The 26,976-nt window shown below is 46.5% G+C and overlaps 1 protein-coding gene across 1 annotated transcript in view; it reads right to left on the bottom strand.

Annotated features, from left to right (window-relative positions):
* The window catches only part of mgat4b (alpha-1,3-mannosyl-glycoprotein 4-beta-N-acetylglucosaminyltransferase B), a 366,555-nt gene that overhangs the window by 167,596 nt on the left and 171,983 nt on the right, over nucleotides 1-26,976 (bottom strand). The window contains exons 3-4 of the mRNA XM_038796210.1: nucleotides 26,630-26,773; nucleotides 19,358-19,491 (exon numbers count right to left, since the gene is read on the bottom strand). Of these exons, the coding sequence (XP_038652138.1) occupies nucleotides 19,358-19,491; nucleotides 26,630-26,773 (278 nt within the window). The remainder of the gene's footprint in view (nucleotides 1-19,357; nucleotides 19,492-26,629; nucleotides 26,774-26,976) is intronic.

Here is a 26,976-nt window from a genome sequence, read left to right as displayed (position 1 = left end):
CTTAGTTTAAATAACTGGAGGAAAAACAGATTTGAACATCTTAAATATCTGAAGTAAATGAAACTGAAACAAGGGCCTGAGTTAATTACATTTGAAAAGCTGGGCCATGTTGACTTAAAAGGTCAGAGTGGTCATAAAACAGCAGTTGGAAAAGTTGAAACAATGGATGACCTATCTCTTTGCACCTTTTGGTGGAGACACAATGTCTGCAAACTGTAGTGAACCACGTATTGCTACTATATATATATATATATTTACCGTTATTCGTTCTACTGTTCTCCACCACTGAATATATATTCACTATTGTTCTTATTCACTGTTTCTTACTGTTGTTGTGTTGATGCTTCTGTTGGCTCCGCCCCTCGCAGGAGGTATATAATTGGCAGACCTGTGGCCAGCTCTGAGTGCGGGAGCAGCAGCAGGCTGGCATACTTCTTAGCTTATTAAAACCAGTGTTCTCTTCTACAACCCGACTCGTGTGAATTGATGGTCATCAATTTAATAAGCTAAGATATCACAATGGACGCCGCTCTTAAGCCTGACCGACTTGAACTCGACCCGTAGGCAGCTGAAGCCACTGCAATCTTTGAGCATTGACTAAGTTGTTTAGAGGCCTACCTCGACTCCTCGACCGACGAGGTCTCCGGGGCGCACATGCTGCATCTCCTCAACGCTCGGGTGAGCCACAAAATTTTCCTATTAATCAGAGACACGGCCTCGTACGAAGATGCGGTTGCACTGTTGAAAGGACAGTTCATGAGGCCAGTGAATGAGGTGTTCGCTTGACATCTTCTTACCACGCAGCGTCAGCGCCCTGGTGAATCGCTGGCAGCATTCCTGCATGATCCAAGGGTACTTGCCAGGAATTGTTATTGCCAGGCAGTTACGGCAGTGCAACACACAGAACTCATGATCCGGGACACCTATGTGGCCAGAGTCCGGTCCAGTTATATCCGGCAACGACTGTTCGAAAGGGGTGCTCTCGACCTCAAGGACACGGTACAGCTATCTACCTGGTTAGAGGCAGTATTCCAAGTTTGGATGCCTTCACGCCTGACCACGTGGCATCGTGGACGTCGAAGGCGCGGCCATCACACGACCCGGGCGTGTCCCATGTCTGTGCCGCGCGGTTGCCCGCCAACTCCGGGGGGCTGTTCTGCTACTTCTGCGGCCAGGGCCAGCACCCCAGGCAGCATTGTGCAGCTCGGAACGCGACCTGCAAAGAGTGCGGTAAGAAGGGGCATTTTGCCAAAGTCTGCCTGGCCCAACCTAAAGTTCCCAAATTGAAAGCCTCCCAGGCCCGACCTGAAGCTCACAGATGCCGCAGTGTGGCATCGTGCCTGCTGATACTGCCCCCTTCCGACGCGTCACCCACCTCGTGCAGTCCGTGGCGCCGCCATTTTGTCTGCCATCTTTAACACCGCCCGCCACGTGTGAGCCGTGGGGGCCGCCATCTTGTCCGCCATCTTCGGCGGCGCCCGTCACGTGCGACTCATGGAGGCCGCCATTTTGGGACCACCCCGCTACCGCCAACCTTCCAGTCATCCGCAGCTGGGCTCGGTTACAGTCGACCAGTCCCGGCCCCCTCAACTCAAGAACTCTATGATGGCCGTCGGGGTCAATGGGCAGGAGACGTCCTGCCTCTTCGAATCTGGGAGCACGGATAGCTTTGTCCATCCGGATACAGTAAGTCGCTCCTCCCTCCGGATTTTCCCCGTGTCCCAAACAATCTCCCTTGCTTCCGGATCATATTCCGTGCAGATCCGGGGGTACTGTGTCGCAAACCTTGTGATACAGGGCGTCGAGTATGCCAACTTTAAACTTTATGTCCTCCCCCATCTTTGCGCTCCCCTCTAATTAGGACTGGATTTCCAGTGTAACCTCCGAAGCCTGACCCTGAAGTTCGGTGGACCCTTGCCCCCTCTCATGTCTGTAGCCTTGCGACTCTTAAGGTCGCTCCTCCCTTGCTCTTTGCGAACCTCACCCCCGACTGTAAGCCCATCGCCACCAGGAGCGGACGATACAGTGCTCAGGACAAGGCCTTTATAAGGTCGGAGGCTCAGCGACTCTTGCGGGAAGTGATCATTGAGGCGAGTAACAGCCCCTGGAGAGCCCAAGTGGTGGTCGTCAGGACCGGTGAGACAAACCGGATGGTCGTCGACTACAGTCAGACGATCAACCGGTACACGCAACTCGATGTGTACCCCCTCCTCTACATATCTGACATGGTCAACCAGATTGCGCACTACTGAGTCTTCTCCACTGTAGACTTGAAGTCCACATACCACCAGCTCCCTATCCGCCCGGAGGACCGCCACTACACTGCCTTCGAGTCAGATGACCACCTCTACAACTTCCTCAGGGTCCCCTTCGGCGTCACCAATGGCGTCTCAATCTTCCAACGAACGATGGAACGAATGGTTGACCAGTACGGGCTGCGGGCCATGTTCCCATATTTGGATAATGTCCCCATCTGCGGCCATGATAAGCAGGACCACGACGTTAACCTTAGGAAATTCCTCCACACCGCCCAACTCCTTAATTTGACCTATAACAAGGAGAATTGCATTTTCCGCACAGCCCGACTAGCCATTCTTGGCTATGTAGTGGAAAACGGAGTCCTAGGGCCCGGCCCCGATCGCATGCGCCCCCTCCTGCAAATTCCCCTCCCCCAGTGCCCCAAGGCCCTGAAGAGATGCCTGGGGTTCTTTTCCTACTATGCCCAGTGGGTCCCCAATCATGCGGACAAGGCCCGCCCACTTATCAAATCCACCATTTTCCCCCTGACAGCTGAGGCCCGCCTGGCCTTCGACCGCATCTAGACGGACATTGCCAAGGCCACGATGCACACTGTGGACGAGTCCATTCCGTTCCAGGTGGAGAGCGATGCGTCAGACTTTGCCCTGGCCGCTACCCTCAACCAGGCAGGAAGGCCCGTGGCCTTCTTTTCCCGTACCCTCCATGCCTCCGAGATTCAACACTCTGCCGAGAAGGAAGCTCAAGTCATTGTGGAAGCTGTGCGACATTGGAGGCATTACCTGGTCGGCAGGAGATTCATTCTCCTCACTGACCAACGGTCGGTTGCCTTCATGTTCAATAACACACAGTGGGGCAAGATAAAGAACAAGATCTTGAGGTGGAGGACTGAACTCTCCACCTATAACTACGATATCTTATATCGTCCTGGGAAGCTCAATGAGCCCCCAGATGCCCTGCAAAGCGGTACATGCGCCAGTGCGCAAGACCGACTTCGGGCCATCCACAATGACCTCTTGTCATCCAGGAGTCACCCGGCTTCTCCATTTCATCAAGGCCCGCAACCTGCCCTACTTCACTGAGGAGGTAAGGACCGTGACCAGGGGCTGCCAAGTCTGCGCGGAGTGCAAGCCGCACTTCTATCGGCCAGACAGGGCTCACCTGGTGAAGGCCTCCCGCCCCTTTGAACGCCTCAGCGTTGATTTCAAAGGGCCCCTCCCCTCCACTGACCATAACGTGTAACGAGTACTCCCATTTTCCCTTTGCCATCCCATGCCCCAACATGTCCTCGGCCACTGTTACCAAGGCCCTACACAGCATCTTCACCATGTTCGGTTTCCCCACCTACATCCACAGTGATTGGGGCTCCTCTTTTATGAGCGATGAGCTGCGTCAGTTCCTGCTTCGTAAGGGCATCACCTCAAGCAGGACTACCAGCTATAACCCCTGGGGAAACGGGCAGGTGGAGAGGGAGAATGCGTTGGTCTGGAAGGCCGTCCTTCTTGCCCTACGGTCTAGAAGTCTCCCAGTCTCCCGCTGGCAGGAGGTGCTTCCCGATGTGCTCTAATCCAACCGGTCGCTTCTCTACACCGCCACGAACATTTGTTTGTCTTCCCCAGGAAGTCCATCTCTGGGGTCTCACTTCCGTCCTGGCTGGCAACACCAGGGCCTGTCCTCCTCAGGAAGCATGTGAGGAGCCATAAGTCCGACCCCCTGGTCGAGAGGGTTCAGCACCTCCATGCAAACCCTCGGTATGCATACGTGGCACACCACGATGACGGCAGGACACAGTCTCCCTCCGGGATTTGGCACGTACAGGTTCCCCAGCAACCGTCGCCAACGCACCCACCCCTACACCGCCTATCACCATCACTCGAATGTGGCGGGACTTGGCACGGCAGCCCTCCCTGGGGCCGTTACTACCGCCCCGCGCCTACACGGTCTCCCTCTCTGTCAACATATCGTGATGAAGCTGCAGACGACGCGCTCCTGGAGTCGAAGGTCCCGACACCCGTGCCCACACCACAGCCGGGGCTGAGGCGATCACGGCAGAAGATCAAGGCTCCCATCAGACTCAACCTGTGAGTCCACTTCACCCCCGCTGGACTTTTTTTAAAAACTGGGGGTGAATGTGGTGAAGCACGTATTGCTACTATATATATATATATATTTACCGTTATTCGTTATACTGTTATCCACCACTGTATATATGTTCACTGTTGTTCTTATTCACTGTTACTTACTGTTGTTGTGTTAATGCTTCTGTTGGCTCCGCCCGTGGCTCCACCCCTCGGGGGAGGTATATAATTGGCAGACCTGTGGCCAGCTCTCAGTGCGGGAGCAGCAGCAGGCTGTGTCGTATGAGAGTGCCTTTAAGAATTTGATGTTTAAGAAATGTACCTTTAAGAAATGAAGCTGATCATATTACTGAAGTGATGTCACGGGGGGGGGGGGGGGGGGGGAGCTGAGCTCACCTCTGCTTTTGGGTGTTTTCGTTTCAGTTTGAAGAAAGCTTGGGTGTGGCTGTGTGCTGCATTGCTGGTGATCTCTGCCATGAAGGACCATCTCTTAATCCTTTGGTGAAATCGGAATTGTAAAAAGGTCTGTTATGAATATAAATCTAATGTGCTTCTGTTTGAAGGATTTGTTAAGTCTTTTGGATGTGTAAAGGAACAGTTTGCAGGATTGGGGGGTGTTGTATTATTTTCGGGGTTATATTTGAAGTAAGGGGTGTTAAGAGATCCAATGTTTATTTAAAAGATTAATTTGATGGAATAAACATTGTTTTGTTTTAAAAACCATGTGTCCATAATTGTAATACTACACCTGGGAACAAGCAGTGTGCTTCAAAAGCAACAATCCATTAAAGGTGGAGGTTGGTTGAACTCCATGATACATTTTGGGGTTCTGAAAACACGTCTCCCATAACAGCTGGCATACTTCTTAGCTTATTAAAACCACTGTTCTCTTCGACAACTCGACTCGTGTGAATTGATGGTCATCACAAACCTTGCAAGAAGGACAGTCCAGAGAGATGTTTTAATTTAGGGAGTTAAAGCTAAATTAGTTTAAAAGCATTTGGTAAATCCTGAAGAGTTGTAAAATCAATTTCCTTTATCAGGTCAAAAGAGGAATTTTAAATGAGGGATACTGAAATTAAAAATCTGTTTGAGAACATCCCAGAACATGCCATGGAGATGGGTGGTGTTGTAAAAGGTCTTTAAGGGTTATCAGCATTACATTCATAGAAGAGAAATATCACCAGTCTTAGCTTCATTTTTGCTTCAAGCAGAACAGACAGACTCAACTCTAATGTCTTGAAGCTTTATACCCATCTGTATCTGTTCTCATACACCTTGTCTTATTAAAGGGCGGCACGATGGCACAGTGGTTAGCACTGCTGCCTCACAGCACCAGGTACCCAGGTTCATTTGTGACCCTGAGTCACTGTCTGCGTGGAGTTTGCACTTTCTCACAGTATCTTTTATTTTTTACAATTATGGGGCAATTTAGCATGGTCAATTCACCAATCCGGCATATCTTTGGGTTGTGGGGGTGAGACCTACGCAGACACGGGGAATATGTGCACACTCCACACGAGCAGTGACGCTGGGCTGGGATCGAACTGGGGTCCTCGGTGCAGTGAGGTAGCAGTGCTAACCACTGTGCCGCCCCTTTATCCCCATGTCTGCGTAGGTTTCCTCTGGGTGTTCCGGTTTCCTCCCACAGTCCAAAGATGTGCAGGTTAGGTGGATTAACCATGCTAAATTGCCCCTTAGTGTCCAACGTTTAGGTGGGGTTGTTCAGAGAGTTGGTGCAGACTCAATGGGCCGAGTGGTCTCTTCTGCATTATAGGGATTCTTTGAACCCACAATGTGTTGACCGAACCCTGATGAGAAATTGGTGCCTTGTACAGTAAATAGGCCCAAGATATAATAATTATAATAATAACTATTATATTAACATGGCAGCTGCAGCTTAGGAAGATTCTCTGGTTGACTGTAAATTATTAACATTCAAGGTACAGAATGTACCCAGCTTGGATACATCGGTCTGTGTCTAGGAATAGGGTGGAACTTGGTTGGATGATTTAAAAAGGTCACAATCAGTTCAAGGGGCAGAGTGAATCGCAACCCGAAGGGAGCTGAAGAGGGTAGACTCCATGCAACTGAAGAGCTGCCATTACTTCCATGCTGCCGAGAGGAATGGGGTTCGGAGAAGCCCCAGGAACCATTAGCTGTGTGCAGCTGAGATTGAGGTTCAGGGAAGTCTAGGTACAGGGTCTTTTCTGTGCTGCTGAGGCGACGGTGGCTCAAAGAAGTCCAGGAGTAGTTGTGGCACAGAATCTGGGACTGTGGCCTGTGTTTAGATGCTGAAATGTAGCTGGCCATCACAGGAGGACGCAGTGGGAAAAGAGAGCAAGAAGGCTGGACCTGGGAGTAGATTTGAGAGATTCTGGAATAATGCGCCTTTTGGGTGAGGATGGTCTCTGGGACTTGGATGGAGTGGAGTTGCTGACGACCAGGATCAGACTGGATTTTGAGAGAAGGTGAGCTGAAATCCCTCACAGAGAAGACAGTCTTTAATGATTTTAGTGGCTCAGAGTGCTGACTCTCGTCTGGGTGGGTTGTGGAGAAATTTGGGGAACATGTTTTGATGATGTCTGCCATTTAATACATACTTTGTACTGTGTTCAACCAGTCGGCCTGTTAATTCATGTTTACCTCATATTAATTCTGAATATTAACCGTTTGCAATGTTGATTTTTGGATAGTAGAATTTCTCCTGCTTGTTTAAAACTGAGGAATTTGCGGCTTTATTCTCTTAGTAAGCAACTGGTATTTCAAATTCTGTCTACTTCAAAAAAATATAAAGTTAATGGTCCCTAACCAGATGGTAACAGATCTGAGGGTCTCGTTTGGGACTGCAACAAAAATTTGGGGGCGTCTTCCAGGATGGTAACAGAATTTGTGGTGTCTGGTCTGGGAATGTAAAATGAGGATAAAGCAGCGAGAAGATTACCTACATTGCATCTAATAGATAATCTACAGTCCTCAGAGTCTTGTGGCAAAAGGAAGTCCCTAGTAGATAAGGTTAGAAGTATCGAAAATTCAACCAGAAGAGGGGCTGAAGGATCCACAATCAAGCTATAGTAACTTTAAGTTTTACTCTGAAAATAGCTGGAACCGACGAGAATGAAGATAGTTTCTAGAGGACTAGAACATAGTCTTGCGTATTCTTGAACATAAATAACTTGGATATTGTAATGTATGAGAGAATTCTTGGGGAAAGTTAGAAGTAAAGCTAAGGGGTTAGTAAATAAGCTATGGTGTTAACTTAATCATATTTGTTCTGTTAAATTTGTTCTAAATACAATAAAGTCTGTGTTTTATTTATTTTGTGGCACTGTTGCATTGGTTGAATCGCTGGGTATCTGGATTTCTATCTGAAACTTAATGGACCCTAACCTGATCCTAACACAAGCAGTAAATTACAGACCATAAGAAATAGGAACACGAGTAGGCTGTTTGGCCCCTTGAGCCTGCTCCATCATTCAACGGGATCACGGCTGATCCAACATACCTGCTCTTTCCCTGTATCTCCCGATTCCCTTACTGATCAAGAATCTATCCATCTAAGCCTTAAATATACACAAGGATTCGGCCCACGGCTCTCTGTAGCAACAACCCACAGGGAAGAAATTCCTCCCCATCCCAGCGTAACTCGGCACCCCTTTATTCTGAGACTATGCCCTCTGGTCCTAGACTCTCCCATAAGAGAAATCTCAGGGGTGGCACGGTAGCATAGTGGTTAGCACTGTTGCTTCACAGCGCCAGGGACCCGGTTAGATTCCCGGCTTGGGTCACTGTCTGTGCAGAGTCTACACGTTCTCCTGGTGTTTGCGTGGGTTTCCTCCGGGTGCTCCGGTTTCCTCCTCCAAGTTCCGAAAGATGCGCTTGTTAGATGAAACAGACATTCTGAATGCTCCCTCTGTGTACCCGAACAGGCACCGTACTGTGGCGACTGGGGCTTTTCACAGTAACTTCATTGCAGTGTTGATGTAAGCCTACTTGTTACATGAATAAAGATTATTGATTATTACATCCTCTCAGCATTCAAGCCCCTTAAGAATCCAATAGGTTTCAACGAGATCATCGCTCATTCTTCTAGATTCCAAATGAGTAGAGTCCCAACCTGCTTCATCTGAAAACAGCTGAGAAAAGTATTATTTGGAAGAAGGCTGACTTTTCGCCAGTGGAGTTTGGGAAATACTCATGTGGAAGCTGGTGCCCAGTGAGGCCAGTTAGCACACATTGTAATAATTAACTGGGGGGTTTGAGAAGAAACCCACTGAAGGTCCGGCACTTGGTTTCAGAGTGGGGTGCGTCTAACCAAATAGGCACATTAGTTTATGGGCTCTTGTGTATTTACTGAGAACATTTGAAGATATATTTTGTAACCAGTTTTATCCTTAAAATCTGTGTATGTTTGTGAAGATAGGTGGGGAAGGAGTATTGTATTATATCAAACTTTTCATGTTTAATAAATGTTGGGCACAATCCAATCACCTTGTCACACCCGACTCTTGCGAGAGGCCTCTCGAGAGATATGCAACACTTGGAACGGCTTGCGAGATCTAACGAGAGCTTGCGAGCCTCGCAATCTGGATCTCACCCTCGCTGGGTGAGATCTGGTTAACATATTTAAATAAGCCATTCAGTACCCGAGGCCCGGGATGTAATGCCCACACCTGGGAGACCTTGCCTTGGTGCCATTTAGCACTGGACCACACAAACGAGAAACCAGGCATAATGGTACCTCAACGGTCTCCCAGGCCATCGGAGGTCCCCGAGTGGTCAGGCTCTGGACAGGGTGGTACCCTGGCACTACTGTTGGCACTGCCAGGGTGACAGTGCCAGGCTGGCAGTGCCAAGGCGCCCGGGTTCCACATTGCCTGCCCAGGGAGCTGGCCCAGGAGTGCAGTGCCCTTAAGAGGAGAGGGGGGCTCGAGGACCCCCTAAGAGGCGAGGACTTTTTTTTGCATGTTGAATGGTGTCCGTTGTTTTTCTGTTATTAAAAGCTAATAGAAACATATAAAATAGGAGAAGGTGGCCACTCGGCCCTGTTCAGTCATTCATTATGGTCATGGCTGATCATCCAACTTAATAACCTGAAATCGCCTTCGCCCCATATCCTTTGATCCCTTCACTCAAACTGCTATAACTAACTGCTTTTTGAAAACATACAATATTTTTGCCTCAACTACTTTCAGCGGTAGCAAATTGCATAGGCTGGCCACACTCTGGGTGAAGACGTTTCTCCATATTTCTGAGCTAAACGGGTCTATCCCATATCTTCAGACTGTGACTCCTGGTTGTGGACACCCCCACCGTCGGGAACATCCTTCTTGCATTTACCCTGTCTAGTCCAGTTAGAATTTTATAGGTTTCTGTGAGATCCCTCCTCATTCTTCCGAATTGGATTGGTTTATTGTCACGTGTACCGAGGTACAGTGAAAAGTATTTTTCTGCAAGTAGCTCAACAGATCATTAAGTACATGAAAATAAAATAAAATAAAAAGAAATACATAATAGGGCAGTGAATTCTAGTGAATACCATCCTAACCGACTCAATCACTCCTCATACATCAGTTCTGTCATCCCAGGAATCAACCTGGTAAACCTCCCCTGCGCTCCCTCTAGAGCAAAAACATCCTTCCTCAGATAAATTGCACATAATATTCTAGGTGTGGCCTCACCAAGGCCCTGTATAATTATCGGAAGACAGCCCTGCTCCTGAACTCGAATCCTCTCGCCAAGAAGGCCAATATACCATTTGCTTTCTTTACCGCCTGTTGCACCCGCATGCTTACTTTTAGCGACTGGTATGTGAGATCATCCAGGTCTCGTTGCACTTTCCCCTCTCCTAATTTATGGCCATGCTCAGATAATAATTTGCCGTCTCATTTTTATTACCAAAGTGGATAACTTCATATTTACCCAAATTATACTGCATTTGCCCAATCACTCAACTTGTCCAAATCACACTCCTCACCACTTAACCGGCTTTGTGACATCTGCAAATTTGGAGATATTACTTTTAATTCCCTCATCAAAATCATTAATATATATTGTGAATAGCTGGGGTCCCAGCACTGATCCGTGTGGTACCCCACTAGTCATTTGGAAAAAGATCAGTTTATTCCTACTCTGTTTCCGTTTGCCAACCAGTTTCTATCCATCTCTATACACTATCCCTAATCCCATGTGCTTTAATTTTACACACTAATCCCTTGTGGCACTTTGTTAAAAGCCCCTTGAAAGTCCAAATAAACAGCACCCACTGGCTCCCTCTCATCAGCTCCACTAGTTACATCCTTGAAGAATTCCAGTAGATTTGTCAAGCATGATTTCCCTTTCGTAAATCCATGCTAACCCAGTCTGATCCTGCCACTGTTTTCCAACTGGCAGTCCCGTAACTCTTTACATCCTTCCCATCCAGTAGTGACATCAATTGGGATGGTAACACTCAGTTGACTTAATCCACAAGAGCCTTACATATTGTTGAGCCATTGAAGCAGAAAATAATTTCAGGATTTAATAGATTTATAATTGTGAACCGTGACAGCTACCCAAGAAATTTGAACACAAGCTTCAAATCGGCCCTCAACCTGCATCCAGAAAGGGCAGTGGAGGTGGTTTGGGGGGGGGGGGGGGAATGATCATCTACAGGCAATAAATTGTCATTTTGATTTGTAATCCTTTGTGAGCTATTAACAAATGTCACAAAACAAAAGAAAAAAAAATGCATTTCCCAGCACCTTTCAGAAACTTGAGATGTCCCAATGTACTTTACAACTAATGAAGGACAGTAATTATGGTAGTGTAGAAAATGCAGCAGTCAACTTACAAGAAGCAAGCTCCAAGAAAGAAAAATGAAAAAGGAGTGAAAAGGGCAAGGTTCAGAGTAGAGCTGTGGTTGGAGTGTCAGTGAGCAGCACGGGAGGGTCCGCACAGTGACACCACAGCGTGACGTGCGGGGGGTGGGTTTGCAAGTAAACATTTAAATTGATCTATAACAAACTAGATCAATTAATGATTTCAAAAATGACAAAAAAAAGCCAATTTTACCAAATATAAACTTGAGTTTGATCATAATTTACACAATGTATTAAAAAAGTGTCATACAATTATATTCAGTATTTAATTACATTGAAAGAGAAGCTTGCCCAGGAATGCTGCACCTGGCACAACCATAAATGGCGTGGCCTACTTAAGAAGTGAGTGCCAATCAGAGGGAAAGAGAAAATCCTGATCCAGGACCACGTCCAAAACATAATCGTCTGCAGCATCCTGTCTAACTTGCAGCAGAACTTTAAGCACAGACTGGTTTTAGCAGTCACCTATGTACCCACTGGAACCCTACCAAACACCCAGATGATCAACATGGACATCTTCACCTCAAAGGTCGGCTGCAGGCCACGCTTCTGGAGGAGGGTGAGCAGCCAGAGGTCATGTCCCACATCGGTACTAATGACTTAGATAGGAAGGGAGATGGGGTCCTGCAATCAGAATTTAGGGAAGCTAGGCAGAAGGTTAGCAAGCAAGACCTCAAATGTAGTATGTGATTTCACCTCATGTGAAAGTGAGTACTGAAAAGGAGGGTAAGGCAGAGGAATGGGTAGCTGGAAGAATTGTGCAGGAGGGAGGGCTTTTTATTCCTGGGACAGGCTCTGGGGGGAGATGGCACTGTATAAACCAGACTGGTTGCACCTGATCAGAGCTGGGTCTGATTATTTGCGGGACGTTTTATTAGTGCTGTTGGGAGGGCTTTAAACTAACTCGGCAGGGATGTGAGTACCAAGAGGAAATATCAGAGAGGACTACCAGGATGCACAAAATGCTGGGAAGGACAGAAAGCACTAGTATAGAGAATAGTAAATTAATGAATGAAGTCAGAGTAAGGGAGAAAGCGATGGAGTCTAAATCAGGGTTACTGTTCACGTATACCTGAATGCGCGAAGTATAGGGTGCGATTTAACGGAAAGATTTCCAAGTGTGATTTTGGGCACGTTTGCCGGGGTGTTTCTGAACAGCCACGCTGGTGAGATCATGGCCCATGTTTAACTGCACTTAATGCCGGAAATGAGTCCCCATGAACTTCTCGCCAATTACTGACCGTCTCACCACCTGATTGGCCAAACTCGTGCCTCAGCATTTCACCGCTCACAAGGGAGAGCTGCTTTTAAACACTCCCTCATCACTCAATCCCAGTCAACACCAAGCATAAGCGCACAGACCTGCTCAAGCTTCCCTGCCAGGCAGAACATCCTGTTCCCTCAAGGAGGTCGGCGGACCAGCAGCAGGGTCATCGATACCGCCTGGGAGGCAGTGGCAGCGACTGTCAGTATGGGCGACATAACCAGGAGGACCGCTGTGCAATGTCGGAAGACCAACGACCTCCACCAAGTTGCAAGAACAGTTACCACCTCTCTGCTGGCATTAGTTGCACCCGTCACCACTCAAACCACCCCCCCCCCCCCCCCAAAATCACTGGCTGGCACTTCGCACCCTCCCCACATCAGTTCTTCATGCTTGCTCCTCAGAACCCACTGACACCCACCAGCACAACCCCTTCATGTCCAGTGAGTGCATACTCAATTGGAAGAATCCCAAAGGCTGATCGGCACTGAAGATAATACCAACAATGCATGGCACTGAGGCCAACACTGCTAGGTGGAAACCGCAGTGGAAAACTTAAAGCACGCCCTCAGCGTCTTGAGTGGTGATGCCCAAGGCAAGGCTCAGTCAGTGATGACTATGGCGGAAGGCCTCAACCTCATGTCCCAGTCGCTGAGGCATATTTCCCACACGCAGATGGACATTGCCAGAGCACTGCAGAGCATGGCCCAGTCACTGAGGACCATCGGTAATGGGCAGCTGCCAGGACGGGCAGAGCCAGATGACATTAGAGTCCTCTGGAGCTCACTCCAGCTGCCCTTCCATCCCATGGAGACCCCCAGCGCCCCACCAGTGGGGAGGAGGAAGCGCTGGAGGCCAACCTGGGGCCTGCCACCAAGGAGATCAAGCGGTTTCCAGCTCTTCCAAATCCCGCCCCTCCTGACACTGGCGCCTGTGGCCTTTGAAGACCTTGGCGGACGTCCTCTGATTAAATCACATCCATAGTAAGCAAGTTTGGGGAGCTACAGGTGCAGATGGCATTGTGTAAAAGTGATGTTGAGATGATAACCGAGATTTGACTTAAGAAAGGGCAAGGTTGGTTGTTAAATATTCATGGATACAAGTGTTCAGAAAAGAAAGGGGCAGGGGTGAAGATATTGGTTAGAGCATTACAATTCAGGATAAAGAAAATATCCCAGAGGATTCAATGACAGAATCAATTTGGCTCAAACCAAGGAACAAAAAGGGTGCAATTAAGTTGCTCAGTGTAGTCGAGAGACCGCCAACTAGTGAGAAGGATTTAGAAGAAAACATCTGCTGAGAAATTAGAGAGATGCAATCGTTACAGAGCAGTTTTAATGGGGGACGTGAATTACCCGAAAGTAGACTGGGACAGTGGTGGTATAAAGGGTGGAGAGGGGCAAAGATTCTTAGACTGTGTTCAGGAAAATTTTCTACAGCGCAGTACGTTTTCTGTCAACATGAAAGGATGCACTGTTGGTCCTGGTCCTTGAAAATAGGGTGGGCCAAGCAGATCAAGCATCAGTGTGGGAACACTTAGGACACAGCAATCATTGATTGTAAGATTCAGGATGATGATAGAAAAAGGAAATTAGGCAATCCAATTCAAGAATAAATAACTAGGGGAGAGCAGACCTCAATGGGGCAAGAATGGAGCTGGGCCTGTTAAATTGAACCAAAAGATTGAGGGAAAAAACTGTAGCTGAACAATGAGATACCTTCAAAACAGAAATTATCTGGAAATAGGCAGGGTATATTCCCTGAAAAGGAAAAGGTAGGGCAAACAAATTCAGAGCTCCCTGGATTAAAAAGGAGATAGAAATTAAGATAGGGAAGAAAAAGTGTACTTATGACAGGTGTCCGGTAGAAACTACAGTTGAGTACCAAGAGGAATAGGGCGACATGGTGGCTAACAGTGGTTAGCACTGCTGCCTCACAGCACTGAGGACCCTTCTTGATTTTGAGCCCCTCTATTAAATCTCCCCATAGGGGCAGCACGTGGCACAGTGGTTAGCATTGCTGCCAATGGCGCTGAGGACCCAGGTTTGATTCCCGGCCCTGGGTCACTGTCCGTGTGGAGTTTGCACATTCTCCCCATATCTGCGCGGGTCTCACCCCCACAACCCAAAGATGTGCAGGTTAGGGTGGATTGGCCACGCTAAATTGCCCCTTAATTGGAAAAAAATAATTGGGTATTCTAAAATTTTATTTAAAAAAGAGAACTAAGAGGAATACAGAGATTGAGAGGGGAGGTGAAAGAGCAGACTAGTGAAACAAAGAGGGATTACGAACAAAGACAATATAAAAGGGAATTTCAAAGTATTCTATCAACGTGTAAATGGCAAAAAGGGTGGTAAAAGGAAATTTACATATGTAGGCAGGGACATGGCCATGGTATTAAATGAATACCTTGCATCTGTCTTTACCAAGGAAGTAGATGCTACCCAGGACATTGTGACAGTCAAGGAATTCTGTCCCGAGAGGGGTTCAAAATTGATGAGGAGAAAGTATTGAATTGGCGGTCAGTACTAAAAGTTGACAAGGCACCAGGACCAGATGAAATGCATCCAAGCATGTTGAAGGAAGTGAGACTGGAAACTGGAGGGACGCTGGCCATATTCTTCCAGTCTTCTCGATCAGGGGAGGTTGCCAGAGGATTGGAGAATTGCAGATATTGAGCCCTTTTTCAAAAAAGGTTGTGAGGATAGCTCTAGCAATTACAGGCCAGCCAGTTTAACGTCAGTAGTAGGAAAGCTTCTGGAAACAATTATTCGCGATAGAATTAGTAGTTACATCAAAAAATGTGGGTTGATTAGGAAGAGCCAGCATGGATTTCTACAGGAACTTGAGAGTTTTTTGAGGAGATAATAGAAAGGATTGTTGGGGGTAATTCTATCGATTATAGAATCCCTACAATGCAGAAGGGCAGCATGGTAGCACAGTGGTGAGCACTGTGTCTTCACAGCGCCAAGGTCCCAGGTTCAATTCCCGGCTTGGGTCACTGTCTGTGCGGAGTCTACATGTTCTCCCCATGTCTGCGTGAGTTTCCTTCGGGCACTCCAGTTTCCTCCCACAAGTCCCAAAGACGTGCTGTGAGGCAATTTGGACATCCTGAATTCTCCCTCAGTGTACCCGAACAGGCGCGGAATGTGGTGACAAGGGGCTTTTCACAGTAACTTCATTGCAGTGTTAATGTAAGACTGCTTGTGATGATAAAGATTATTATTAATAAAAGGAGCCTATTCGGCCTAGCCAGTCTGCACCAACCTGCCGAAAGAGAACTCCACCTTGGTCCAATCCCCACCCTATCCGCCGTAACCACACCTAACCGTCGGACATGAAGGGGCAATTTAGCATGGCCAAACCACCCAAGCTGCATATTTTTGGCCTATGGGAGGAAACCGGAGCACCCGGAGGAAACCCACGCAGACATGGGGAGAAAGTGCAAACTCCACACAGACACCCAAGGTCGGAATCGAACCCAGGTCCCTGCCGCTGTGAGACAGCAGTACTAACCACTGTGCCGCCCTACTGATGTGGGGTACATGGACATTCAGAAGGCATTCGATACAGTGCCCCACAACAGACTTGAGAGAAAGTTATAGTCATGGAATAAAAGGAACAGTAGCAATGTGGATACAAAATTGGCTGAACAATAGGAAGTAGAGAGTAATGGTCAACATACATTTTTTAGGCTGGAGGAAGGTTTATAGTGGTAATCCCTCAAGGGTCAGTATTGGAACCCTTGCATTTCCTGATATATATTAATGATCTAGACCTTGGTGGGCAAGGAACAATTTCAAAGTTTGCAGATGATACAACTTGGTAGTATTGCAAATCGTGAAGAGGTCAGTTAAAACTTCAAAAGGAGATAGACAAGGAATAGGCAGATAGGTAGCAGATGTATTCAATGCGGAGAAGTGGGAGGTGATGCATTTTGGTAGGAAGAACATGGCGCGTCAATATGAAATAAGGGGTAACAGAGGGATGCAGGCACAGGGGGACCTGGGTATATATGTGCATAGATCAGAGTTTTCCAAACTTTGAGACGAGAAACCCTTAGTGATCCCTCAAGAGTACCGGGGAACCCCAAACAGTTAATATTGACACCCCTTTTTTTGCCGCGAAATATGTGCAAACACAGGTATCAACAAGCCTTTTCCAGCTATATTTCTGTATACATTAGGAATTAGGAAGAGGTACAGAATCATAAATACATTTGCCAATCACATGGCACACTAACATTAAACCCTGGCCAAGCCACGCTCCCATTGCCCCTAAACATTAACACCTGGAAATAGTATCAACTTTAGGAATGGCTAATCTGGTAATAATTAAAAAGCTCTCTTGATAAAAAAATACTTAATTCTCACCTTTTGTCATTTTTAATGGGAGGCATGATGTTTACATCAGACACACACCTCTTAAACACACGGCCCTCTCTCACTTTCGCCTCCGCCAAGGCCGGCTCGCCCAATCCGAGAGCCGCCCACTCGCCCGCTCTGAGGGCCGCCCACTCAGAGGGCTGCCTGCTCTGAGGGCCGCCCGACCGTCAGCATCCAGGCCCCCCAGCCCCAACAGTGCAGAAGAGAGTTACAAGAACGGTTCCAGAGATAAGGAACTTCAGTTATGAGGACAGATTGGAGAGGTTGGACCAGTTCTCCTTGGAGAGAAGAAGGCTAAGAGGAGATTTGATAGAGATGTTCAAAAGCATGAGAGGCTTGGTCAGAGTAGATGGGGGGGGATATCTGTTCCCGGTTGCAAAAGGATCAAGAATGAGAGGGCACAGGTTTAATGTAGTTTGCAGGAGAAGCAAATGGGATGCGAGGAAAAACCTTTCCATACAACAAACAGTTCGGGTCTGGAATGCACCAAGTGTGGTGGAGGCAGGTTCAATCAAGGCATTCAAGACGGCATTCTATGATTACTTGAATATAAACAGTGTGCAGGGGTATGGGGAAAAGGCAGGGGAATGGCACTAAGTCACGATGCTCGATTGGAGAGGCAGTGCAGACATGAAGGGCCAAATGGCCTCCTATAACAATTCTGTGATATTAATGGATTACCACTTTTCATCATCTCCATATTCTTAATAAATTGTATTCTTTCGCAAATATTTAAAAAGCTGTAAAATAAAAAACAAGGAGTAAGGCTGTTTAAAAGACATCTAATTTTAAGTTAATTAAGTAATTAAATAAATAAAATAATATTACATAGGGGTGACAGTGCACGTAGCGTCCCACAACTGCAGCATGTTGGACATTTGTGTGGAGCACTGCGATCCCAGACAATATGCATTTGTATTAGGAATTCCAGCTCAGAGTTTGAGTTCTTGACATCATGAAGAGGGAGAGTCACCCAGACACTTGGATCCAGGATGCAGTCATATCCCTTTGGTTACAGAACAATGCAGGTCAGGGACAGGAGGGTGTGACTGCGAGTAAGGGGAACCTAGGTGCAGTGCTGAAGGAACCTCTGCCTAAATCCAACAGATCCAAGGTTATTGCTGGCGTGTGTCCGTGAGGGCAAAATCTCCATGGCTCTCAGGACTAAATAACGTATTATTATAGAACATATTCCAATGACCAGTTACATAGATGATTTGGAGTTGGGGACCAAGTGCAATGCGTCCAAGTTTGAAGACGACACGAAGATGAGTTATAAACCAAGAAGTACAGAGGGTACTGGAAATCTGCAGAGGGATTTGGATAGTTTGAGTGAATGGGCTAGGGTCTGGCAGATGGAATACAATTTTAACAAGTATGAGGTTATCCATTTTGGTAGGAATAACAGCAGAATGATAAAATATTAAAACTTGCTGCTGTGCAGAGGGACCTGGGTGTGCTAGTGCATGAGTCGCAAGAACTTGGTTTACAGGTGCAACAGGCGATTAAGGCAGCGAATGGAGTTTTGCCCTTCATTGCTAGAGGGATGGAGTTTAAGACTAGGGAGGTTACACTGCAATTGTATAAGGTGTTAGTGAGGCCACACCTGGAGTATTGTGTTTAGTTGGGGTCTCCTTACTTGAGAAAGGACGTACTGGCGCTGGAGGGTGTGCAGAGGAGATTCACTAGGTTAATCCCAGAGTTGATAGGGTTGGATTACGAGGAGAGGTTGAGTCGACTGGGACTGTACTTGTTGGAATTTAGAAGGATACGGGGGGATCTTATAGAAACATATATAATTATGAAGGGAATAGATAAGATAGATGCAGGGAGGTTGTTTCCACTGGCGGGTGAAAGCAGAACTAGGGGGCATAGCCTCAAAATAAGGGAAAGTAGATTTAGGACAGAGTTTAGGAGGAACTTCTTCACCCAAAGGGTTGTGAATCTATGGAATTCCCTGCCCAGTGAAGCAGTTGAGGCTCCTTCATTAAATGTTTTCAAGATCAAGATAGATAGATTTTTGAAGAATAAAGGAATAAAAGGTTATGATGTTCGGGTGGGAAAGCGGAGCCGAGTCCACAAAAGATCAGCCATGATCTCATTGAATGGCGGGACCGGCTCGAGGGGCCTGATGGCCTACTCCTACTCCTAGTTCTTATGTTCTTACTGGTAGCATAGTGATCATGTTGCTGAACCAGGAATCAAAAAAGCCTGGACCAATAATCCAGAGACACGAGTTCAAAACTCAGCATGGCAGCTGGAATAGAAAGATGACCATAAAGATTATTGTTTAAAAACCCATTTAGTTCACAATGTCCTTTAAGGGAAGGAAAATCTTCCATCCTTACTTCATCATTAACATGCGACTCCAGATTCTCAGCAGTGTGGTACCTGGCTTGGTTCCACATTTCTTTAACAAATAAAAAAAAACCTTCTGCTTCTGCATTGTCCAGACAAGACCACAATTAAGTCATCCCTCAAACAGCACAAATCCAGAAGTGTATTTCCACTCACCTCTGCAATGAGTACAACAATCACACAGTCTTGTTTTTCGTCTGGGGTCAGTTCATAAATGAGGGAGTTTAATGTGTCTATCAGGTAACTGTGCACCTCCCTCTTGACAGTCGGTACTCCCATTACTATCGAAACTGTGGACAAAAAAAGAACAGCCCAGGTAATGGATTAAGATTTTGTCAACAATGCAAATCAGAATTTATACATCAAACAACTGCCTACTTAATTGGCACCACATTCACTACCTTAAACATTCCCTCCCTCCACCAACGATGCACAGTAGCAGCAGTATATACCAATTACGAGATGCATAGCAGCAACTCACCAAGACTCTTTTGAAAGCACCTTCCAAACACCCGACCTCCACCATCAGAAGGACAAAGGCAGCAGATGGATGGGATCACCTCCGCCAGCAAGTTCCCTCCAAGCAACACACTAGCCTGACTTGGAAATATATCACTGTTCCTTCACTGTTGCTGGGTCAAAATCATTGAACTCCCTAACAGCACTGTAGATATACCTACACCACATGAACTGCCGCAGTCCAAGAGGTAGTTCATTGCCACCTCCTCAAGGGCAGTTAGGGGTGGGAAATAATTCTGGCCCAGGCAGTGATACCATAGAAGCATCAAAATATTGTGACACAGAAAGAGGCCATTCAGCTCATTGTGTCTGCAGCAGCTGAAAAAGAAACTAGCAGTCCATTCTAATCTCACTTGCCAGCAGCCAGTCCATGGCCTTAGAGGTTACAGCACTTCTGGCTTGGATTTAGATACCTTTTAAATGAGTTGAGGGTTTCTGCCTCAACCACCAAACCAGGCACAGAATTCCAGACACCTACCATCCTCGAGGTGAAAAGTATTTCCTAATACCCCGTTTAATTCTTCTACCAATCACCTTAAATCTGTGGCCCCTGGTAATCACCATACTGAATCCCCCTCAATCAACAGCCTAGGAGTTACATCGATCAGAAACATTTTAAAAAATTTTTCGAGTACCCAATTCATTTTTTTCCAATTAAGGGGCAATTTAGCGTGGCCAATCCACCTACTCTGCACATCTTTGGGTTGTGGGGGCGAAACCCACGCAAACACGGGGAGAATGTGCAAACTCCACATGGACAGTGACCCAGAGCCGTGATCGAACCTGGGACTTCAGCGCCATGAGGCAGCAGGGCTAACCCTCTGCACCACCGTGCTGCCTTATCGATCAGAAACTTAACTGGACTAGCCATTTTAAAAATGTGGTTACCAGGGCAGGTCAAAGACTAGGAATCCTACGGTGAGTAACTCACCTCCTAATCCCCCAAAGCCTGCCCACCATCTACAAGCACAAGTCACGAGTGTAATGGAATACTCCCCACTTGCCTGGATGAGTGCAGCTCCAACAACACTCAAGAAGCTCAACACCATCCAGCACAAAACAGCCCCCTTGATTGCTCCTCTTTCCACAAACATTCAAACCCTCCACCACCGACGAAAAGTGGCAGCCGTGTGTACCATCTACAAGATGCACTGCAGTAACTCACCAAGGTTCCTTAGATAGCACCTTCCAAATCCATGGCCACTACCACCTAGAAGGTCAAGAGTAGCAGATACCTGGGAACCCTACAACCTTGAGGTTACCCTCCAAGTCACTCGCCACCCTGACTTGCGGTCCTAACCAACAATGCCCACATCCTGTACACGAATAAAAAGAAAATTGATTTCTCCGCTAAGGGAAACAAGTCTTCTCTGTTTGCTCAATTTAGGTCCCTCAATTTTGTACACCTCAATCAAGTCACCCCTCAACCTCCTATGTCCTCAGGAAAACAATCCTAGCCTATCCAACTTTTTCTCACAGCTGCAATTTACCAGCCCTGGCAACATTCTTGTAAATCTTTTGTACTCTCACCAGAGAAATTCTGTCCTTCCTATAATGTGGTGACCAGAACAGTACACAAAATTCCAACTGTCGCCTAAACAGCATTTTGTACAGTTCTAGCACTCCATCTCTGCTTTTGTATTCTCTATCTTGTGAAATAAAGGAAAATATTCCATATACCTTCTTTACCACCTTATCTACCATATAAGACACAGAAGCAGAATTAGGCCACTCGGCGCCCATCGAGTCTGCTCCTCCATTCAATCATGGCTGATATGTTTCTCATCCCCATTCTCCTGCCTTTTCCCCATAACCCCTGAATCCCCTTCAAGGATCTGTGGATATGCATGCCAAGGTCTTTTACTTCCTCTATTCTGCTCATTATTCTCCTGTATATTGAGAATTTTGTTGCTTTGTTTGCCCTCCCAAAATGCGTTACCTCACAGTTTCCCAGATTGAATTCTATTTACCACTTTTCTACCCACTCAACCACAATATTGATATCATTCTGGAGTCTACAGCTATCCTCTTCATGATCAGCTACACAGCCAATGCCAATTTTTATGTCGTCTGCAAGTTTTTCAATCATGTCGCCCACATTTAAGTCCAAATCATTAATGTATACAACAAACACAACACTGAGCCCTGTGGAACACCACTGGAAACCACTTTCCATTCGTCAAGACATCTGTCGATCATTACTCTTTATTTCCTGTTACTGAGCCAATTTTGGATCCAATCTGCCATATTCCCATGTATCCTATGGACTTTTACTTTTCTGACCAGTCTGCCATGCGACACCTTCCTTAAGCATTGTGGTTAGCACAATTGCTTCACAGCTCCAGGGTCCCAGGTTCAATTCCCGGCTTGGGTCACTGTCTGTGCGGAGTCTGCACATTCTCCCAGTATGTGCGTAGGTTTCCTCTGGGTGCTCCGGTTTCCTCCCACAGTCCAAAGATGTGCAGGTTAGGTGGATTGGTCATGCTAAATTACCCTTAGTATCCAAAATTGCCCTTAGTGTTGGGTGGGGTTACTGGGTTATGGGGATAGGGTGGAGGTGTGGACCTTGGGTAGGGTGCTCTTTCCAACAGCCGGTGCAGACTCGATGGGCCAAATGGCCTCCTTCTGCACTGTAAAATTCTATGATAAATTCTATGAAGATAACATCCACTGCACTATTCTCATCAATCCTCCTTGTTACTCAAAAAATCAATTAAGTTAGTACAGCATGACCTTCCCTTAACAAAACCATGCTGACTATTCCTGATTAATCCTTGCCTTGTGAAGCGACAGTTTATCTTGGCTCTCAGAATTGATTATAATAATTTTACCACCTCCGAAGTCACCAGTCAGACTGAGTGGTCTATAATTATTTGTCCTATCCCTCACAGCCTCTTCAAACGACAGTAAAACATTCGCAGAACTCCAATCCTCTGGTACCTCGTCTGTATCTAGTGAGGATTGAAAAAGGACCCGCCGTGCATTTGTCGTTTCCTTCCTGGCGTCCTTTAACAGCCTGGGGTACAATCCATCTGACACTGGTGACTTTGCCACCTTCAAGGATGTCAGTCGCTGCAGTATTTCTTCTCTTGTTTTTCTTATTGTATCCCTTTCAAGCTTCTCCTCTATAACTAGAATGTCTGCATCATCCATCTCCTTTGTGAAGGCAAAGTACTCATTAAGAACCATGTCCACATGCTCTGCATTAACGTACAAGATAGTTTGTACATCTCCCTGATAAGCACTAACTACGCTTTTCGTTGTTATCTTCTTGCTCTTGATTTTACCGGCCACATTCTTTCATGTCCTCTCTTTGTTTTCCTGATTTTGTTTTTTTACTTCACCCCCTGTGTTTTCTTAACTCCTCCAGGCTTTCTAATGTATTGGTCTCCTTATGGACAGCAGGGTTTTTTTTTTTGAATATTGGTCATGGCTCCCAGAGCATGACCTGTGGGAGGAAAGTATGGTACTGCCAAATCTAGAGCCCCTTGGATATCTCGAGAAATACAAGCTGAAAAAGAAAGCTTTTGACAGTTTCTGACTGTACTCTTCCAGAGGAACTAATGCCATCGCCAGCATCCAAAACAGAAAATCCATTAACAAGCAGGATCTCGGGCAACTCCTGCCCACATCCGATAAACCAATAAAAAAAAAGAGACAACTGGACCAAAAGGACAAAGAAAATGGAAAAACATGCGAATGGATTAAAAGAAAACCGGTTTGAATTCCTTGCTACTTGTACTACGAGTGAAAAGAATGATCACTGTTTTTCTACCGAAGAACAATCACGAATGCTCATGAACCTCACGGAATTTTGATTTTTGGAAGAGGAAAGCTACGAGAAGATTTAGTGAAAGATTTAATTTTGGGGGAAAAAAGGCAACAAAACAAGAGTCGTAGGAACCCACTAGAGCAATTGATGAAAACATTTGAAAATGATAGATTCATCATCCCAATCATGCTCAAGACAAGAGAAAAGGTTAAAAGCCCACTCAGAAGCATAGCTGTCCGCTGCCATCAGTTTGCATCTATGCAGCATCTTTAAAAGTAGATCTTCTCAAGGTGTTTTGCACCAAGCCACAAAAGGACATATTGCAACAACAGTTGGTCAAAACTTGGTTAAAAATGTAGGTTTTAATGATTGCCTTAAAAGGGGGGACAGAGGTTTATAATGGGTGAAGTTCCAGAGCGGAGGGCCTGAGCAGCTGAAAGCACGCCTGCCAATGGTGGTGCGATTAAATATGTGGAAGGAAGGACAGCATGGTGGCGCAGTGGTTAGCACTGCTGCCTCACAGCGCTGAGGATCCGGGTTAGGTCCCGGCCCCGGGTCACTGCGCGTGTGGAGTTTGCACATTCTCCCCGTGCCTGCGTGAGTCTCACCCCCACAACCCAAGGGTGTGCAGGGTAGGTAGATTGGCTACGATAAATTGGCCCTTAATTGGAAAACGAAATGGGCACTTAAAATTTTTTTTTAATGTGGAAGGGGCCAGAATGGGAGAAACATTGAGATCTCGTTAAGTTGTAAGGTTGAAAGAAGATCAATGAGATTGGGAGGGCTGAGGCCATCGAGGAACTTGAAAAACAAAGGTGATCATTTCCAGCCTTAGAACATTGAACAGTACAGCACAGAACAGGCCCTTCGGCCCTCGATGTTGTGCCGAGCAATGATCACCCTACTCAAACCCACGTATCCACTCTATACCCGTAACCCAACAACCCCCCCTTAACCTTACTTTTTTTAGGACACTACGGGCAATTTATCATGGCCAATCCACCTAACCCGCACATCTTTGGACTGTGGGAGGAAACCGGAGCACCCGGAGGAAACCCACGCACACACGGGGAGGACGTGCAGACTCTGCACAGACAGTGACCCAGCCGGGAACCGAACCTGGAACCCTGGAGCTGTGAAGCATTTATGCTAACCACCATGCTACCGTGCTGGCCACTACCGTGGTGCTCACCCATTATAAACTTCTGTCTCCCCTTTTAAGGCAATCAAGTGCCTTACTTGGGCACTCTCCCATAACTCTACCTCCATTACATTAATAACTATGTCAGTGCCACTTCATGCTCTCGTCTAGACTTGGAAAAATTTATTGATTTTACCTCCAATTTCCACCCCTCTATGAACTTCAATTAGTCTATCGCCTACACTTCCCTTCCCTTTCTTCCTTAACTTCTCTATCTTCATTTCAGGCAATAAGACTGATCACTGATATGCATAACAAGACCGCCGACTCTCTTCTCTCTTCCCCCCCCCGCCGCCATTATGGTTGATAGGGTATTTAACCATGTCCAACACATCTCCCATACCTCTGCCCTCGCCCATTACCCTCCCTCCCAGAACCACGACAGGTCCTTGTGTCCTCAGTTTTCATGCCACCAGCCTCTACATTCAAAGGATCATCCTCTACCATTTTTCCATGCATTTGCAGAAGGTACACCTTCCCCTTCAGCTCCTCACTGTTCAAGGACCCAAACACACCTTTCCGGTGATGCAGCATTTCACTTGCACCTCCTTCAACTTGGTCTATTGTATTTGCTGCTCCCAAATGTGTTCTCTACACTGGGAAGACTAAATATAGACTAGGTTAGCAGTTTGTGGAACAGCTTCGCTCCATCCGCAAGCATAATTTCAACCTTCTGGTCCCTTGCCGTTTCAATTCAGCAGGCACAATCTTCCGGCAGTTCACGCCGGTGGGATTGTCAGGTCCTGCCATCAGCGTGCCTCTGCCATCAGCTTCCCAGCGGCGTGGGGTGGATCAATGGGAAATTGACAGCAGTGGGAACAGAAGATCACCGTCAGCCGATAGCGGGCCACCTCCCGCCACCGATAAGCATGCTACAGGGAGGCTAGAGTATTTCAGCCAGCATCTTTGCTCTCGTGCTCATGTCTGTCCTCTGCCTGCTGCCTCCAGTGATGCGCAACGTAAACTGGAAGAACCACACCTCATCTTCCGATTCGGCATGTTACAGCCTTCTGGACTCAACATTGAGTGAACAACTTTAGACTGTGAACTTTCCCCTCCATCTTGGCCCCCCACTTTGTTTTTTGGTTGCCTGGTTCCCTTGGTTTGCCCCAACACAGTCCCACCCCTCCCTCACCCACATAGCCACTTGCCCCTTGTTATTCATTTTTGGTCCTATTGAGCAGTGACCTTGATTCTTCTATGAATTTCTTTTTTTAAATAAAAATCAAGTATCCAATTCATTTTTTCGAATAAAGTGGCAATTTAGTGTAGCCAGTACCCTGGCCGGGGATCGAACCTGGGACCTCGTCATTGTGAGGCAGCAATGCTAACCACTGCGCCACCCTGCTGCCAGACCATTATTCTCCTATTAACACATTCTGCTATCTTACCATTTACCTTCAATCCTTAATGGCGCTATTAAAATACCCCTTTCTGTCATGTCCATGACACCCATCTCTCCTTTGCTCTGACTTATCCCTATCCTTCTCTTCTGCCCCACCTCTTCCACCAGCCTCTCCATCGATATAATTCATCACATTTCTAGCCCTCTTCAAATCTATAGAAAAGTCATATGGACTGGAAACATTAACTATTTCTCTCTACACAGATGCTGCCAGACCTGCTGAGGTTTTCCAGCATTTTCTTTCTTTATTTCAGATATCCAACATCCGCAGTATTTTGTAGGTGAGAATTGCATAATTAAGCCATTGCCACATACGGGAGTTAATGCAGGTCAGCGAACGCAGGCGCCACAGGGGAATGAGTTTTGCTACAAATTAGGATATGGGCAGCAGAGCTTTGGTGCATGTTTGAACGACTTAATATATTTTAATTTTTTGCATGTCTAATTATCAACTGGGCTTCAATAAAAAGTTTTGAAATTATGATTTTAAAAAAACTTGTATGTTTTTGCATCAGTTGGTTTCTTTCTTACCTCCAGTTCGCCTCTGTCCCAGGTAGACAGATGGCTGAAAACTGTCTTCTCTGGCAAGCAGATGCGGGAGATGATGGAAGATGCTTGGCAGCTGAAGTACATTCTTACTGATGGTGATGTTCCACAGTTTGAGCTTGGTTTCATCTAAGGTAAAGAGAATAAATAGTGACAATTGAAGAAACAATAAAAGTAGAAACAAAACAAAATTGGGAACGAGATTGTAAATGGGAACTCATTTCAAGAAACGGTCTAGATTAGAGCAACTTCCTGCAAACATGTGAACAGATGCAGGCCATTCAGCCCTCACGCCTGCTCCACAGTCCCATTAGATCACAGTTGATCTGAAT

Source organism: Scyliorhinus canicula, chromosome 4 (genome assembly GCF_902713615.1).
Source record: "Scyliorhinus canicula chromosome 4, sScyCan1.1, whole genome shotgun sequence".
NCBI lineage: Eukaryota > Metazoa > Chordata > Chondrichthyes > Carcharhiniformes > Scyliorhinidae > Scyliorhinus > Scyliorhinus canicula.
Note: the sequence above shows the minus strand (reverse complement) of the source record. Positions and strands in the feature narration are given on the sequence as shown.